Source organism: Periophthalmus magnuspinnatus, chromosome 9 (assembly GCF_009829125.3).
Source record: "Periophthalmus magnuspinnatus isolate fPerMag1 chromosome 9, fPerMag1.2.pri, whole genome shotgun sequence".
In the NCBI taxonomy this organism is placed as follows: domain Eukaryota; kingdom Metazoa; phylum Chordata; class Actinopteri; order Gobiiformes; family Gobiidae; genus Periophthalmus; species Periophthalmus magnuspinnatus.
The window spans coordinates 4,582,427-4,598,903 of NC_047134.1; the positions used below are offsets into that span (position 1 = coordinate 4,582,427).

A 16,477-nucleotide genomic window follows, 5' to 3' on the forward strand; every position below is an offset into this window, starting at 1 on the left:
TGAACGTCTGTTTCTTGCAGCTCCTTCAGATATGATTTAGTTTGGCTAATTTTTGTGTCTGTCTTTTGAAGAATGCACAAAATCTGGTATTTTGTATGCATTGTTTTTCAGATTACATTAATTTCACATACATCAGATGTTGTATGCGTCCCTTTCTACAGGTTAAGGCTCTGGACTCATTTTTCTCATTCTCAGTATATGGACAGGCCTGTGTCCAGAGGCTTAACCTGCAGATAGACACATACAGTGTGTCTCATTCTCAGTTTATGGACAGGACTCATGTTCAGAACCTCCAGAATGCACTCACTGAGCTGCAGAGGCTGCACTAGCACTGAGTCATGATTGGCTGCAGTGTGCTCGAGTTTAGGCAGTGATGCGTTCAGATCAGAGAGGCATTTTAGGTTTGAAACAACTGGATTTCAGCACTTGAACTGGCAACCCAAATGAGTCATGTGATGCTTATCCTGCTTTCTGACTGGATTCTGTTTGATTTGAACTTGTTTACCACATATCTAAATCTTACATACAGTTCCTTTCATTTGAAGTATCAGTAATCCTAAGAGATTTTACCCATCCCATAAATGTTTAAAACATAAAATAAAACCATGGACACCAGTACTGCCCCCTGGTGTCAGAGATAAGAACCACACGAGCATCGTTTCACTATAGACACTTTTATTTAATTATATTTATTTAAATCTAAACAGACGTTTTCTGAGCGTCTGAATGAAACGGGATGGAGCCACAGCTCAGATAAAGTGCAGCGTCCAGAGCGAAAATACAAGTTTAATATTTCACTGCTCAGAGTTTGAAGAGACTCAACAGAAATGGCTTTGAAAATAAAAACAGGGTTTTAAATGAGATGCATTTATGTGGTTCAAATTAAAATTAAAGGCCTTGTACATGATTTTCATTCCATGTTTTTGAGCAAAATGTGTCCAGTTCAGATCTATAGTGTAGTATAGGTGTATAAGCAGCTCTTGAGGTTGAAGTTCAAACTAAGTCCACCCTGTGCTGTCTGCATCTAATCATTAAGTGTTTTACTGTCTGATAACCAGGAAGCGCACATCAGCATGCTAGTTGTTGCTGTGAAACTCCATTCTGGTTCTGAAAAGTTGTGAAAACTGCTTAAACTCCTGGTGAATAATGAGGATGCTCTGAATGCTTAAGGTAAGTAAGGAATAAGTTTGGACCATGGCAAACTGTTTGAAATTATATCCAAAACCAGTGTCGTTTTGGTGCATCCCTGGGTCATGTTTTGTATTAGAATGAACTAGATATTACAACAAAAAAATAATTGAAAATATTTTGAGTGTAATTTGAGCAGCTTCGGTTGAGCCTCAAACACAGCGTCGAACCTAAAAAAAAAAAAGATGAAACTTCAGTAACTTTAGTTAAAAACATTTGTGTTGGTTATGTGTCAGTTTAAAGCCTCAACAACAAAAGGAAAACGTGAAAATAAAAACATAAAAACGCAACAGTCTTTGAAGAGCTGTGTCAGCCAATCAGAGCACAGCGTTTATAGGAAACAGGAAGTAGGAATGTGTTTTTACAGTGAAAGTAAACATGGCACTATCTGAAAGTCAAGTTTGAGTTTTGTAGTATCCTGAACAGGTCTAAAACACGATTAAATAAAGGGTTTTTCTGTGAGACAAACTGAGTTTTTGCTTCAGTCCGGTTTTCTGTTTTGACACCTTAAACTTGATATTTGGCATTGTACAACCTGCTGTCACTTGCTCGTCTCCATGGAGACCAGGGCTTTGCCCACAGTATGGCATTACAGGGATCCATCTTACTTTTAACCAATTGATCATTAAAATGAGATCACATCTAAACAAGTGTAACTAAAGCAGACCAGTTTCTTACATCTGGATCTGATAAGGAAACAAAAAGAGCTTGTATTTGAAACACGAGTTGTCCAGCTCTGACATACCCAAAAGATAAAATCAATTTTTAATCTATCGTGCAGCCCTACTGGGATATATACATTTAATGCCCTTTGGTGACATTTCAGAATAATGTCTCCATGGAAACAAGCAGGGGGCGGATCCTGCATCAGAACAGTTATATTGGACCTAAACTTGTTTGAGCTTTTAACCCTGTTACAATGTTGTCCCCTTATCAGAAAGACCTGGAGTTGCATTTTTCACTGGTTTCATCAATCCTGTTTATGTCACCGTGAGGCCTCAGAAAACACTACATTTCAATTTTACCCCGATTGTTACGTCACAGGTAAAAACCTGAAGTTCTTCATAAACTATCACCAGAATCGTATTTTTCAGACTATAAGTTGTACTTTTTTCATAGTTAGGCCAGGGGTGTGACTCAGATTTGGCTTATATGCGAAATTATTAAAATATTGAATTTCACATCTTCAACCACACGAGGGCACTCTAGGCTTGTGTACCAGTATCTACTACTCCTGTACCATCAGAAATTTAAAATTTCAACATAGTAATTTAAGGCATCTGAGAAAGACTGAACAAAAATGCCTCCTAAAAGAAAATCTTATTCTGCTGTGTCTGATAACAGCTATGCAGAAGAGGAAGCGGAGTTTTTCAGAAGTGACACCGAGAATGAAGAATTCAATGGATTTAGTGATTTGGAGTGAGATCAAGAGTAAACTTGTTTTTTATGCTTTAGTTATCTGATTAACTGTTAATATCTTACGTTAAAATGTGTATTCAGTTCGTGGTCTATGCTTCATGTAGCTGAATAAATATAAATGCGTTATGTTAGTGTGCTGTACTGCCATTCAGCCTGTTGTTCTTTTTTATTATTAAAACTTGGCTGTAAAGATAAAATGTCTGTTCTTGGTCTCAGATTTTGTAAAATAAATTTCCCCAAAAAATGCAACTTATAGTCCAGTGCGCTACGTTTTTTTCTTCATTAGTATGCATTTTTTGGCAAATGCGACTTATACTCCTGAGCGATTTTTAGTCTGGAAAATACAGCAATTTCTTCCATTGTCAGCAGACATGAGTCCATTGTATTATTTTAAGTTCTAAAACATGACATGCCAAAGAAAAGGGACTGGCGCTGGTTTAAAGGCCAATAACAACATATATGCATCACGTGTGTCCTTCAAGGCCAGTGAGACGGAGACAAATGAAACATGAAACACAGCTCCAGATGTGACTCAGACGAGAAGATGACCAGATTATGAAGTTCAAAGCGGCGGAGGGGACACACCAAAAATATAACCAGAAAAACATCACGAGTCATGTCAACTCTAGATACCTCTTAAAAATAATAATATAAAAAACGTTTTCATTTGTACTAAACTGAATGTGTGACGCTATTGAATCCTACGAGTATCACCAATTGAGAAAATAAAACTGGAAAAAGAAGTGCGTATGTCACAGTGGTGTCTACTGGTGAAGGTGAAAATAAGAGATTAAAGATTATTCAAACGTGAATCACTCCAAATACAACTTTTGGTGAGTAAATGGTGAGAATACAACTGTAACATGGTTAAAAGCTCTGAAAAGTCTAGTTTGGAGAATAAATATGAAACAAGCATTGGAGATTCTGAGATTGACTTTTAGTGTCACTGTTATTATCCAGAAACTTCTTCAAAATAAATATCGGCTTAAAGTTTAAAATCTCCATGTGGGCGTGTACTTGGTCACATGACAGTGTCCTGGAGGAGGGGTTCAATGTCCTCCGGATCGCTGAGGGGCGGGGCCAAAGCTGAGCCGTTCTGAGCATGTGCAGTGGCGCCTGGCTTCGAGGCATCCGACAGTTTGTGATTTTCAGGAATAAAAAACGCCACAAAGACAGCAACGAGGACCGCACACGAACCAATCAGGAAAGGAGGACCAGGGACCAATGGGGTCTGAGGAGAGAGACCAGAGACCAGGTTAAACCAGGACTAAAGCAGGACTAAAGCAGGAATAAAGCAGGGCTAAACCAGGACTAAACCAGGGACCAACGGGGTCTGAGGATAGATACCAGAGACCGGGTTAAAGCAGGACTAAAACAAGACCCCCCCATCCCCCATTCCCCATCCCCCGCTCACCTCTGTGTATAGGGGGTGCGTGTGTCTCACCTCTGTGTGTGGGAGGGGTGTCTCACCTCTGTGTGTGGGAGGGGTGTCTCACCTCTGTGTGTGGGAGGGGTGTCTCACCTCTGTGTGTGGGAGGGGTGTCTCACCTCTGTGTGTGGGAGGGGTGTCTCACCTCTGTGTGTGGGACGGGTGTCTCACCTCTGTGTGTGGGACGGGTGTCTCACCTCTGTGTGTGGGACGGGTGTCTCACCTCTGTGTGTGGGACGGGTGTCTCACCTTTGTGTGTGGGAGGGGTGTCTCACCTCTGTGGGGGGGGTTTGTGCCGGTTGTTCGATGTCGCTGAGTTCGACATTAAACAGGAAGAAGATGAATCCGTAAAGAGCAGGACCCAGACCGTTACACAGGCCTCGGATACCTGTGATCATGCCCTGTACCACTCCTGTAACAGAGGAGAGAGGGTTAGAGGGAGGAGAGGGAGGAGGAGGAGGAGAACAGAGGGTTAGAGGGAGGAGAGGGAGGAGGAGGAGGAGAACAGAGGGTTAGAGGGAGGAGAGGGAGGAGGAGGAGGAGGAAGAGAGAGGGTTAGAGTACTTGTGACTGTAAAGTGACTACAGATGCTGTACATGTGACTGGCCTCACACTGTGTGAACTGTTGGCCTTTGCACATGTCAGTATAATCACTATCAACTTCTCATTCAGTATATAAAGCTGGGACTCAATATTTATTGTGTACATTGTCTGTGTAAAAGTGAAGGGCTGGAGTACTTTTGTAAAAGTGGAGGTCTTGGGTACTTTTGTTATAATATGATAAGATTTGAGCTGAGCTGCTAACTTCTATAGTTAAATACTGACCAATCAGAGCACAGTATGTGCTGCAGCCTCTTAATGACTAATCTGTTTAAAAATGGTTTTCTGGGATTGTCCTGTTTTATTGTTTTTGCGTCAGTTGTATTGCTAGTATTTCAATATAAATGTGTTCTTGTGATAGACCAATGCCCCATATATCATTATATCACCACAAAAATCGAAATCAGGCTCAACCAGCAATAGCAATAGTAGTAGCAGTAGGAGAAGTACTAGTAGTATATAGCATATACTTGTACCTTGTTGCTCTGCTGAGGCGCAGTGTGAGACCAGAGCAGAAACTGCAGGAAATGTGATGGAGGAGAGCGCCGCGATGGTCCCCGCCGCCCACATCATCCTGAAGAGTACATATAGAAGTACTATCAGGTACTAATACTTATATTGCACCATTATAATACACCCAGACCACATCATCCGGGAGAGTACAGACTGTCATGTACTAGTACTGCTACTACTACTGCTTAAACAGAGACACAGAAGTGAAATACCAACTTTTTAACCCTGCACATAAAGGTCATATGACTCCTAGAACAGTGGAACATACGAGACAGAGCAGCAGGGATGAACCAGGGAGCAGTGTGCATGATCCTGTACATTTACATATTTAGCAGTCCCTGTGTAGAGTCCTAATATAAACAGGCATATAAACATACCAGGGCTGGGAGCTGTTTAACCCAGTACATTTACATATACAACAGGACTGTGTAGAGCAGTCGTTTCCAACCTTAGGCGCAGGACCTGAATTTGGGTCCTCAAAGATTCTCAGGGTCCCTACACAGACTCTAGACTGTGTTAATTTTAATAATGCTGAGGTATGTTAACTGCTTCTATAAGGTATCGTTTAACCATTACTTTTCTATAACATCTTTATTATCCAGAAAACAAAACATTTTCCTTTTAAGACAATAGGTAGAAGGATGTTACCAATGTATCCTCAAATAAAATACAGATGTACACACATACACATGTACATATAAACCTTTAACCATATGCACATACCAGGGCTGAGAGCCAAGGCCATACCAGACCAACTGCACGATCTGAAACATCAAACCCAGAAGAACAGTACGTTTGTTCCCTAAGGTTCTCATCAGGACGCTCAGCAGCACCGTCTGTGGACAAAGAGGGTACTACATGTGAGTATACAGTGCCGTCTGTGGACAGAGAGGGTACTACATGTGAGTATACGCCCCATCTGTGGACAGAGAGGGGACTACATGAGGATTAAACCACGAGGAACAGAGTTTTACAATTGTAGAAGTTTTCCTCTGTGCATTGCAGCGGTGTCTCAGTGGTTAGGACTTTTTCATGTTGGCTCAAACCACATGTTTTACTGACAGAGGATTGGATGTGGACCTCTGCATTAAAACACCAGTGCTGATCACTGACCTTTAGACAGGTGTGAATCTCAGTTCAAAAGCTGTAGACTGTTACCTGGGCAATGATGGAGAGGATGCCCACCATGGCGATGAAGGCAGCAATGGCGGCCGGAGTGAAGTGGATCACCTGAACACACATGACAGAGGCATGAGGGAGGGCATCTGGGATAAAACCAGAGGACCAAAGCCAGAGGAGTAGTAGTTTCAGTGTAGTTAGCTCCTCGCTCCAGAAAGATATAAGGCAGTGTCCAGCAGTAATATGACCAGAACTGAAGAAGCGGCTTGGATGAGCAGCCAACCGTCTTCACTCCTATAACTGTTTGTCCAGTTGGCAAATTTGAATTTTTCCTTTACTATGGATAATACCTGGACAACTGAGGGATTACACAGGCATCAATAGTAGTAGTAGTAACAGTAGCAGTAACAGTATTCGCAGTAGTATTTTCTGACTTCTTTGAGGTAGAGGACGAAGCTGCAGTACTGTCTATAATAGCAGTAGCAGTAGCAGTAGTATTTTCTGACCTGTTTGAGGTAGAGGAAGAAGCTGGAGTACTGTCCGGCCTCGGGAAGATACGACAGGAACACAGTGACACAGATGAGCAGAACAGTGGGGTCCTGTCCCACACGACGTAGAGACTGAAGACAACAGGAACATTCACTTTAATACTGAACACCAAGAAAAAGTTCTGTGTCCTTTTAAACTAAAACTAAGATCATTATCTGACATTTAGTAAACTGTAAGCCACAAACACAGACTCTGACGAGAAAGAAACAAGAAAAATCTACTTTATACCATCGACGATAACCTTAAGGCAGGATTATGTCAGTATCACTTTTCAAAATATTTAAAACACCACATAAATAGAACAACGAAAGACTTTAGCTTAATGACTTTTTATAAATAGGAAATTAGTGCTAAAGGGCTGTTTGTGATGAGAAAACAACATTAGAACAAAGATCAGACAAACATACCTGGAATTGTGTTTTGTTTCATTCACACGTTTAACACACAAACCTTGCATATTATTATTTTTTTTATTGAGTTCTTCTCTCAAACAGAAAACACTCTGTTCCACCTTGTGATGTCATGTGGTAATACAGGAAGTGCTCCACTGTGTTTTTAAACTTCATACACCTTCACTAGAATCATTTGGTTCATTTCAGCCCTGGAATTTCTACTGAAGTACAAGGTAAAAGGAGCTGTTAACTTGAAAACTACCACTTCATGACATCACAAGGTGAAACAGAGCATTTTGAGCTCTGGAGATGTAGACAGACTAATAATAAAGGGTTACTCAAACGTGTGAATGAAACAAAACAACTCTAGGTATGTTTTTGAGGAGGTAAGAGCATTATAACATGGCTTAAAGTTCAGAGTCAGTTTTGTGTAATATAGGACCTTTAAACTTTTAAAACATGGACCCTCTACAGCTGAGACTGAGACTCACGTTAAAGGGGTCCGCCTGCTGCCAGGAGAACTCGGTGGCCCTGATCTTGTCGGGGAGAGACTCTGGCACCAGGAAGAAGACGAAAGCAATGTCAAGCACAGAGATCACCGTTGCAACCAGCACCACCACACTGTCGTCGAAACGCTGAGACAGGAACGCTCCGATGGCTGGAGACGTGACCAGGGACGCAGCAAACGTTGCAGACACCTGACATACAAAAAACAGGAGTGAGCCAGGAGTGAGCCAGGAGTGAGCCAGGAGTGAGCCAGGAGTGAGCCAGGAGTGAGCCAGGAGTGAGCCAGGAGTGAGCCAGGAGTGAGCCGCCAGTGAGCCGCCAGTGAGCCGCCAGTGAGCCGCCAGTGAGCCGCCAGTGAGCCGCCAGTGAGCCGCCAGTGAGCCGCCAGTGAGCCGCCAGTGAGCCGCCAGTGAGCCGCCAGTGAGCCGGGACGTCAGAGGCATTCATAGTCAGAGTAAAAGCTGTGGTTCCTCTTCCCACTGTGAGTAAGTCTAAAGTGACTTGAGCTTTATGTCGACAATATGAAGTGATATGAAAATTTGCATCTCCTTCACATATGATTTAGTTAGGCAAATTTTTGTGTCTGTCCTTTGAAAATACCAGACTTTGTGCAGTTTGTGTTTAATTTAACCCCACACATACAGTGAGGCAAATAAGTATTTGAACACCCTGTGATTTTGCAAGTTCTCCCACTTAGAAATCATGGAGGGGTCCACTGTGAGAGACAATCTAAAAAAAAATCTGGAAATTACATTGTATGATTTTTAAAATAATTTATTTGTGTGTTACTGCTGCAAATAAGTATTTGAATACCTGAGAAAATCAATGTGAATATTTGGTACAGTGGCCTTTGTTTGCAATTACAGAGGTCAAACATTTCTGCAGTTTTTCACCAGGTTTGCACACACTGCAGGAGGGATTTTGTGGACATGCACCCAAGATGAAAATTTCAGACCCCTCCCTGATTTCTAAGTGGGAGAACTTGCAAAATCACAGGGTGTTCAAATACCTATTTGCCTCACTGTAAATAGAATCAAGGGCCTTCTGGCTGTGAGGCAGAATCACTAAATCACTGTGCCAAAGAGAAGCTGCAGCCAAGTCTGAGTAAAACATCAGATATCACATGATCCACTAACACATGATACTGAAGGGTCTGAATCAGGCCTGAACCAGAGCTGAATCAGGAGTAAAGCAGGATTGAACCATGGACTGAACCATGGACTAAACCAGGAACTGAACCAAGGGCTGAACCAGGCTAGTACTTAGATGTGAAACCACTGGGGATACCAGGTGCCAGACTGGGGCGCAAGTGGCAAAATGGTGGGAGGCCAATGGCAGCTTAATTTCTGTCAGTCTGTTCCAGGACAGCTGTGGCTGCAGAAGTATCTAACCAATGTGGAGAATGAATAATGTACAAAACTGTCTGGTAAGAGACAGATAAAAAGCTGTGGCATTATAATTACTAAAACCAGGACTAAAACCAGGACTAAAACCAGGTGGTACTGACCAGTCCGTAGGCTGTGCTCCTCTCGTGTTCCTCAGTGATGTCAGCCACATAAGCGAAAATCACAGAGAACGTGACAGAGAAGATCCCAGAGACAGAGATTAGGGCAAAGTACCACCTGAAAACAGCAACACAAAATGAGACCAAAAAAAAGAAGAGCTTGCACGATACAAATATGTCAAACTAGATTTCGATACCAAGGAATAGACTCAATACACAAGACCAATTCTGATACCACGATGATAATAAACTCTCTTCCTTTAGACAATATGCTGTGATTTTTCCACATTAAATGGTAATACTTTCTTTTATATTCCCATGTGGCCCTATATCTGTTTAATCCCTTAGTGGTCCAGGTAGGTTTCATAGTGGTCCATGGGTGTATACTAGTCTATGTGTCTTACATTTGTTCTGATACAGCTCAAGATCATTTTAAAGCTATTCAGGAAAGGTTCATTTCTGTCTTGTCAATGGGACTTTTTTAGTATTAATACCTGCAAAAAATTTGTATCTAGCTTAGACACTAATCGACACTAAAACTGAAACCTCTTCTTTGCATAGTTGTACATTTATAACCATGACTAGAATGATAATGTTTGTTGATCCAGGCTAAAGCAGACTGTAATTTTGCCCTGTTGATCATGAAGCTCTTGTGATTAGAGCAGATCAGAGGGAGGGCTGTTGGAGCAGAGGGTAAAAGTAAAGCCCTGGAGTCACATGAGGCTCACGAGGCTCAGACTCAATGTGCTTCTTATAAAGACTCAAAAGACTCAATATTTTAAACCAGACACAGAAGAACAAGAAAGGAACTGGAGTCAACAGGAAGAGCCGGGAGATGGACCACCACATGTATAACTCACGATATTTAATTAACCAGAGGTACACAAATAAGACTTTTAGGATTCACAATAAATGGAGGGTCCTAGGGTCCTACACTTGAATAGTGGCTTTGGACACTCTCTTAAAGGGGGAACTCCATACATGGTGTCAAAACAGTATTTTCTTCTCTAAGGGCCACGCATGAATTTGATTTATTTATTTAAAATGGTAAACAGTCATTTTTATACAGCGCTTTTCCACTGTCTAGACACTCAATGCGCTTTACATCAAGGAACCGCACATTCTTTCACATACAAATTCATACACCGGTATACGCAGACGCTGGGGGCGAGGTGGACACAACAACAGTATTCATTTGTTGGAGCTGGAATCACACCGCCAACCTGTGGGTCAGTGGGCAAATGTTCTACTACTGAGCTACTACTGGTGTTTTAGCTCCGTTAGCTTCGCTGTGGGTTTGAATCTCATGAAGAGGGTGGGGGTTGTTACTGAAGTTTTTCTGGTCTTTAAGATGTGTTAAGGTCATTAGGTCATTAGGACTGAACCAAGGCTGTGGTGTTAGCTCTGTTATGGTGTTTTTACCAGGGGTTGAGCCTCATGAAGGGGATGGGGGCGCAGGTGAAGAACACTGTCATCAGGAGAAAGGACTTCCTTCCCCAGATATCAGAAAGAGCGCCGATCAGAGGAGCGGAGAGGAATGACAGGAAACCCTGAGGAAAATCACATCATGTTTTAGTCTTTTATACAGTTCAATATGATCAAGTGTATATGATCATATGTGGCCATCCTGTTAAAAGTAAACATAGCTCTGACCTTGACACCCTGGACCAGTCCATTCATGAGAAACGTGTGCTGCAGGAATGTCTCATTGAGAACCTGAAAGAGAACAGGGGGGTTTATTGCAGTGACAGAGGACGGTCAGGAGACTTTCACATCGTAGTTTCAGATGAAGGGGCTTGGCAGGGGTCTAAATAACTCTCTGGGGGATTCATTACAGACCGTGAGCATGGGTGTGGTCAGGAGGCCCCAGGCGAAGAACTCCAGGAAGATGACGATGACGGCGTGAGTCACTGTGGCCCGACCCCGCTGTATACAAACAAGCATAAATAACATAAACAACAGAAGCACAGGACGTAAACCCATGAGGCTTTAATAAAGGCTGGAGAAATCGAGGGTCCTGTTGCCGTGATTGTAGGAGCAGCCTAATTGGCTCTGTGCATAACAGTATCCAGCTAAAATCACAAAATACAGACTGATCAGTCAGTGAACAGAGAGCTGCAAGGGGGGTTAGCAGTCAGTGGTCAGAGGTTAGGGTCAGGCAGTAGACAGGGATCTGCAGGTGGATGTCACTGACTAACAGTATTAAAGGTAAAATTATAATTAAAAATCCAGCTCCCTGTTACTCTGAGTTCTACACTCACAATATGTCTACTGCAACTGGACATTCTTTACTATACGTTACCATGGCGATAACCTCTCTAGCCCTTATTACCACCCATAGACTGTAGAAAGAAGTGGACTGAGTGAGTGTGACTCACAGCGATCAGCTCCAGTCAAACATGTAGCTCAATGAGGCTAGCAGTTATAGCTGTGAATTTTGGAGCAGAGTACCATATCTGGAATTCCGGCCAGGAATCAGAGAAACCACAGAGCTAATCCAGAGCGAGGCTGGGAGTAACGTCCCTTCCTCCCCGTACTGCTGGTTTGGCAGGGAGCTTAGCAATGCTGTCAATCAAACCTGTTGCTAACACTAGTGAGATCAACCTGGAGGAAAGAAGGCACCTAATTTGTCTGTTACTAATGTTCCTATCTTGATTTACAGATGAAATGATGAAATAAAATCCCCAGAATCGTGTAGAGCAGGTTAATACAAACATTTTAAGCCTGGACGAATGAGGCATTACACAAACATACACAAACATTTTAAGACCAAAAGGACGAGGCTCACTTCAGCCATTACAGAGGAGCTGCAGTTTTTGAATAGAAAGTGAATTGGAGCCAAAGGTACTATCACATTCCTGTAAACAATCAACAAAACATGAACATTATAAACATGGGAAATATAATACTTTAGATCAGCGGAAACACTGCACTTCCCGTTATAGTGACCTCACTTCCTCTCTGAGCGAGGTGACAATAAACAAATATGACTTTGTACTTTCACAGACGCAGCAGAGCCATTGTTCTGAGTCACAAACGAGACCAGCCCAACTCACATGAAATGTGGGGACAGAGCTTTGGTTTAGCTCCTGGTTTAGTTCTGGTTTAGACCTGGTTCAGTCCTGCTCTAGACCTGGTTCAGTCCCTGGTGCATTTATGGAGAATGGTGTGAGCATGGCTGACTTAGGCTTGTGGGCAAATTTGACCAGCTGGCTAAAATAATTAGTTGCAGTCCTAATTTAGTGTCTGTTAATATGAAAATAACCCCTTTGTATATTTTGCATTTGTGTATCATAATTTATATTATTCTTTGTTTAATTTTTTTTTTTTTTTTACCATGTTATAATAACTTCATCAAAAACATGCTTGAAGAGATTTTAGATTAGCGTGTTTGAATAACAAAACTGTACACTACAACTTCACTGCGTTGTGCAGTAGTTTCATTAGTGGGATGCACTCGAATTGTGTTGTGATAGTGCTCTGAATGGGGAGTGACTTAGCGTAGACAGCAAAAAGAAGTGAGACTCAAAGCATCAAAAACAAAAGATTTTTCCTGTTGTTTGATTTTCCTGTTTGTTTTTGTGTGTAGGTGGCTGAGTGGCAACACTCATGCCTCACAGCAAGAAGGTTTGGTTCGATCCCCGGGTCGCCCAGGCCTTTCTGTGTGGAGTTTTGCATGTTTCTCCCCGTGTCTGGATGGGTTTCCTCCGGGTACTCCGGTTTCCCCCATCAACCAAAACATGAACGCCCTTCGAGACAACTGTTGTTGTGATTTTGGGCGTTACAAAAATAAAATGAATTGAATTGAAAAGTGAAACTTAATATGTTGTTTTGGGTGAATATAGCATTTTCAAAACAATAAAAGGTAATATATTTTCTCCAAATGAACAACTCCTTTGATGTCTTCCAGTCAGGTTTTAGACCCCACCACAGCACCGAGAGTGCTCTTATCATGACAAATGACATCCGCTTGAACACTGATGCAGGCAAAGTCTCAGTCTTGATCCTGTTAGATCTGAGTGCTGCCTTTGACACTGTGGATCATGGGATCCTCTTACAGAGACTAGAGGACTGGGTGGGCATCTCTGGTACAGCACTAAAGTGGTTCAAGTCCTATCTAGAAAACAGGGAGTACTTAGTTGAAATTGGAAAGTGTGTCTCAAATAAGGTGTCCCTGACCTGTGGGGTGCCCCAAGGGTCAATCCTGGGACCCCTGTTGTTCAATCTCTACATGCTGCCGTTAGGCCAGTTAATACACAGCAATAATGTGTCCTACCACAACTATGCAGACGACACTCAGATCTATGTCTCACTGGCAACAGGTGAATATGGACCAGTGGATTCACTCTGCCACTGCATCCAACAGATCAGTGTGTGGATGCAAAACAACTTTCTCCAGCTAAACTCAGACAAGACTGAAGTCATCATCTTTGGTCCACAGAAACATAGAAAAAGTGTTAGCAGTCATCTCCAGTCTCTCTCTCTAAAACCTTCAAATCAGGCTAGAAATCTAGGGGTAATAATGGACTCAGACTTGAACTTTAACAGCCACATCAAATCAGTAACATCTGCAGCATTTTACCACCTAAAAAACATTGCAAAAATCACAGGTATACTGTCAAAGCCAGACTTAGAGAGACTTATCCATGCGTTTGTCTCCAGTAGGTTAGACTACTGTAACGGTCTGCTCATTGGCCTCTCCAAACGTGCGTTAAGACAGCTGCAGTACATCCAGAATGTTGCTGCTTGGGTCCTGACTAGAACCAGAAAGTACGAGCACATCGGTCCTGTGCTCAGGTCTCTGCACTGGCTTCCTGTAGCTCAAAGATTAGACTTTAAAGCAGCTCTGCTTGTGTATAAGTCTCGCCATGTCTTAGGTCCAAAGTACATCTCTGAAATGTTAAGTGTCATATGAACCATCTCGCACTCTGAGGACTTCAGGGACCGGACTCCTGCTGGTGCCCAGAGTCAGGACTAAACATGGGGAAATCGGCGTTTCAGTTTTATGCAGCTAAAACCTGGAACAGTCTTCCTGAAGATGTGAGACAGGCCTCTACTTTGACAATGTTTAAATCCAGGCTCAAAACAGTTCTGTTTAGCTGTGCATACGACTGAAAGGTTTTTATTCTGCACTCTTCTGTTTTAATGTTAATTTTATGATAATTATTTGTGATTATTTATGTTTTTATTTGTGTGATTTTAATGTCCTTCTTATTCTGTAAAGCACTTTGAATTACTTTGTGTACGAATTGTGCTATACAAATAAACTTGCCTTGCCTTGCCTAATATGACGATCTAAATATGTTATGTGTTACAGTCCCCATAGAAGTAAAATACGCCGTCTTTAATATCTCAGAGGTAAAATACTCTTGACTCTTGCTACATTTGATGCAGAGATTGGGAACACTGTGGACTTTTTAAACTGTAACACTTTCCCATAATTCTTCATGTGTGGAAGTCTTCATGAAAACACGTTTAATCTGAGGTTAATGTGGTTAAAGCATGAAACACCCGCGCAGTTTACTTACTTACAGTCTACCTACTTTGGCTCACAACACGATTCAAACGAAAAAGACGCACATTTGCACCATTATGAACACTTAAAATAAAATGACAGCACACGTTTTAATCACTTTCAAATTAGTAATTTTAAGGATAGCTAAAAATAGCAGCTTGGGATTTGTATTCGTGTCAAACCAAATCAAAATGTCGTATAACGGGAATGATAAACGTATTCAGAATGTTAAAAACGAGACAAACCGGTTTAATGACATGTTTAACGTCTTTAAATGTGATAAAACATGTCTATGTTGTTAGAAAAGGTTTTGACACAATAGTACATGAATAAAACATGTTTGTAAAATCCATGTGGACGTTATTAGTGTCGTTTTTCGCGTTAGAAAAACTTCCAAACTGTTTATTCAAAGTGTTAGCTAACTGCAGCTAACGTGTCTTTAGCCGCTAATGTTTGTAGCATTTAGCTCGTTTAAAATGTCAAGATTTGGTTGTGAAAACAGTTTAAAGTACGTGGAAGAAGTTTAGCCCAGTGTGAAGAGTCTGTCCCGGGGATAAGTAGCCCCCGGAGCCGAGCTAAAGTGGCTAACTCACCGAGCGGCGGACCGACATGCTGTGGCCGGCCTCGGACGCTGATTTCCCGCAGAGCATCTCACATGGTCCCGGTGCTGCTTCGGTGCGTGCGGAGGGAAGAGGACCGTGGAAAGTGGAGCGGGTCGGTCCGTGCCTCTGTGCCCGCTCTCATCCGTCCCACAGCGGCCGGAGCAGAGTCTAGAGCCGCGGGGAAGAGGAGGGACGTGAGGAGGAACTCTGCCCGAGCATGAGGCACTTCCGCACGGGTCAGTCCGCGGGAGCAGACCGGCCGGGCGGAGCTTAGAGAGGAAAGCCTGGGAGATATACAACTTTCTCATGTTTTAGTACCTATTATTTTTTGTCAAATTTGAGTTGTGCTCTTGGGCAAAACACACCACTTACCTCTGTGACTAATGTGTTAGTTGTGGTCAAAGGGACATTTTAGAATCACATTCCCAAAAGTTTTCAGTGTGCTTATTTGTTTATTTAGGCATTGAAGCTAAGTAAAACAGGATTTACAAACTTGTGAATATTATAAAATAAAACAAGATAACGTCCCACTATGGGGAAAGTTCCAGACAACTGATACTTTGCAGCTGATGTCATCAACATGCACTGGGGGTGTGATTTTAACTGGAGGCACTGTTCGGTCTGAAGCTCTGTTACCCAAGTTAGACTTAAATCTGAGCTCTATTTTTAATACAATCTGACCAGAAAGACCTGACTTAGTTGGAACTACAACAGGTGAGCTGATTTGCCTCTCGAATAACATTACACCTGCAAGTACACTTAAGTTAGAGTAACATTCCTTCAGAATAACATTACTCAAGTAGAAGTACAAAGTAGTCATCCATGAAAGTACTCAAGTAAGAGTAAAAAATGTGTATGGGAAAACTGCTACCCATGTAAGAATAACTTAAATATGAAATAAACCACAAAATGTGTTATTTTCAAACAGACACAATGAGCCAAACTAAATCATATTTGAAGTTCAAGTCACTTCAGACTCACTCACAGAGGGAAGAGGAACCACAACTTTTACTCGAGTAAGAGAACTGTTACACTGTACTACAGCTAAACAGTACAGTACTGTAACAGTACAGTGTACTACATACTACTTGAGTAAAAGTACTGTTACACTGTACTATATATTACTCAATAAGGAGTAGA

General features: G+C 42.0%; 1 protein-coding gene across 1 annotated transcript; it reads right to left on the reverse strand.

Annotated features, from left to right (window-relative positions):
• Nucleotides 1-656: 656 nt before the first annotated feature.
• LOC117376726 (hippocampus abundant transcript-like protein 1) lies at nucleotides 657-15,581 on the reverse strand. Its single transcript, XM_033973251.2, has 12 exons — nucleotides 15,329-15,581; nucleotides 11,060-11,146; nucleotides 10,874-10,936; nucleotides 10,643-10,770; nucleotides 9,224-9,338; nucleotides 7,701-7,907; nucleotides 6,775-6,888; nucleotides 6,308-6,379; nucleotides 5,873-5,985; nucleotides 5,113-5,210; nucleotides 4,312-4,448; nucleotides 657-3,838 (listed from the first exon to the last, which is right to left on the reverse strand). Exons 1-12 carry the CDS (start codon nucleotides 15,383-15,385, stop codon nucleotides 3,629-3,631), a joined length of 1,401 nt encoding a protein of 466 aa, XP_033829142.1. The 5' UTR covers nucleotides 15,386-15,581; the 3' UTR covers nucleotides 657-3,628.
• Nucleotides 15,582-16,477: the final 896 nt, after the last annotated feature.

What these genes read in the sequence shown, in the direction of transcription:
- LOC117376726 (XM_033973251.2), bottom strand. Translation starts at nt 15,385, where the DNA reads ATGCTCTGCGGGAAATCAGCGTCCGAGGCCGGCCACAGCATGTCGGTC. An exon ending in GCATGTCGGTCCGCCGCTCG is followed by an intron (nt 11,147 to 15,328) that starts GTGAGTTAGCCA and finishes GTTTGTATACAG; the next exon opens with CGGGGTCGGGCCACAGTGAC. An exon ending in CGCCTCAGCAGAGCAACAAG is followed by an intron (nt 4,449 to 5,112) that starts GTACAAGTATAT and finishes CCTCTGTTACAG; the next exon opens with GAGTGGTACAGGGCATGATC.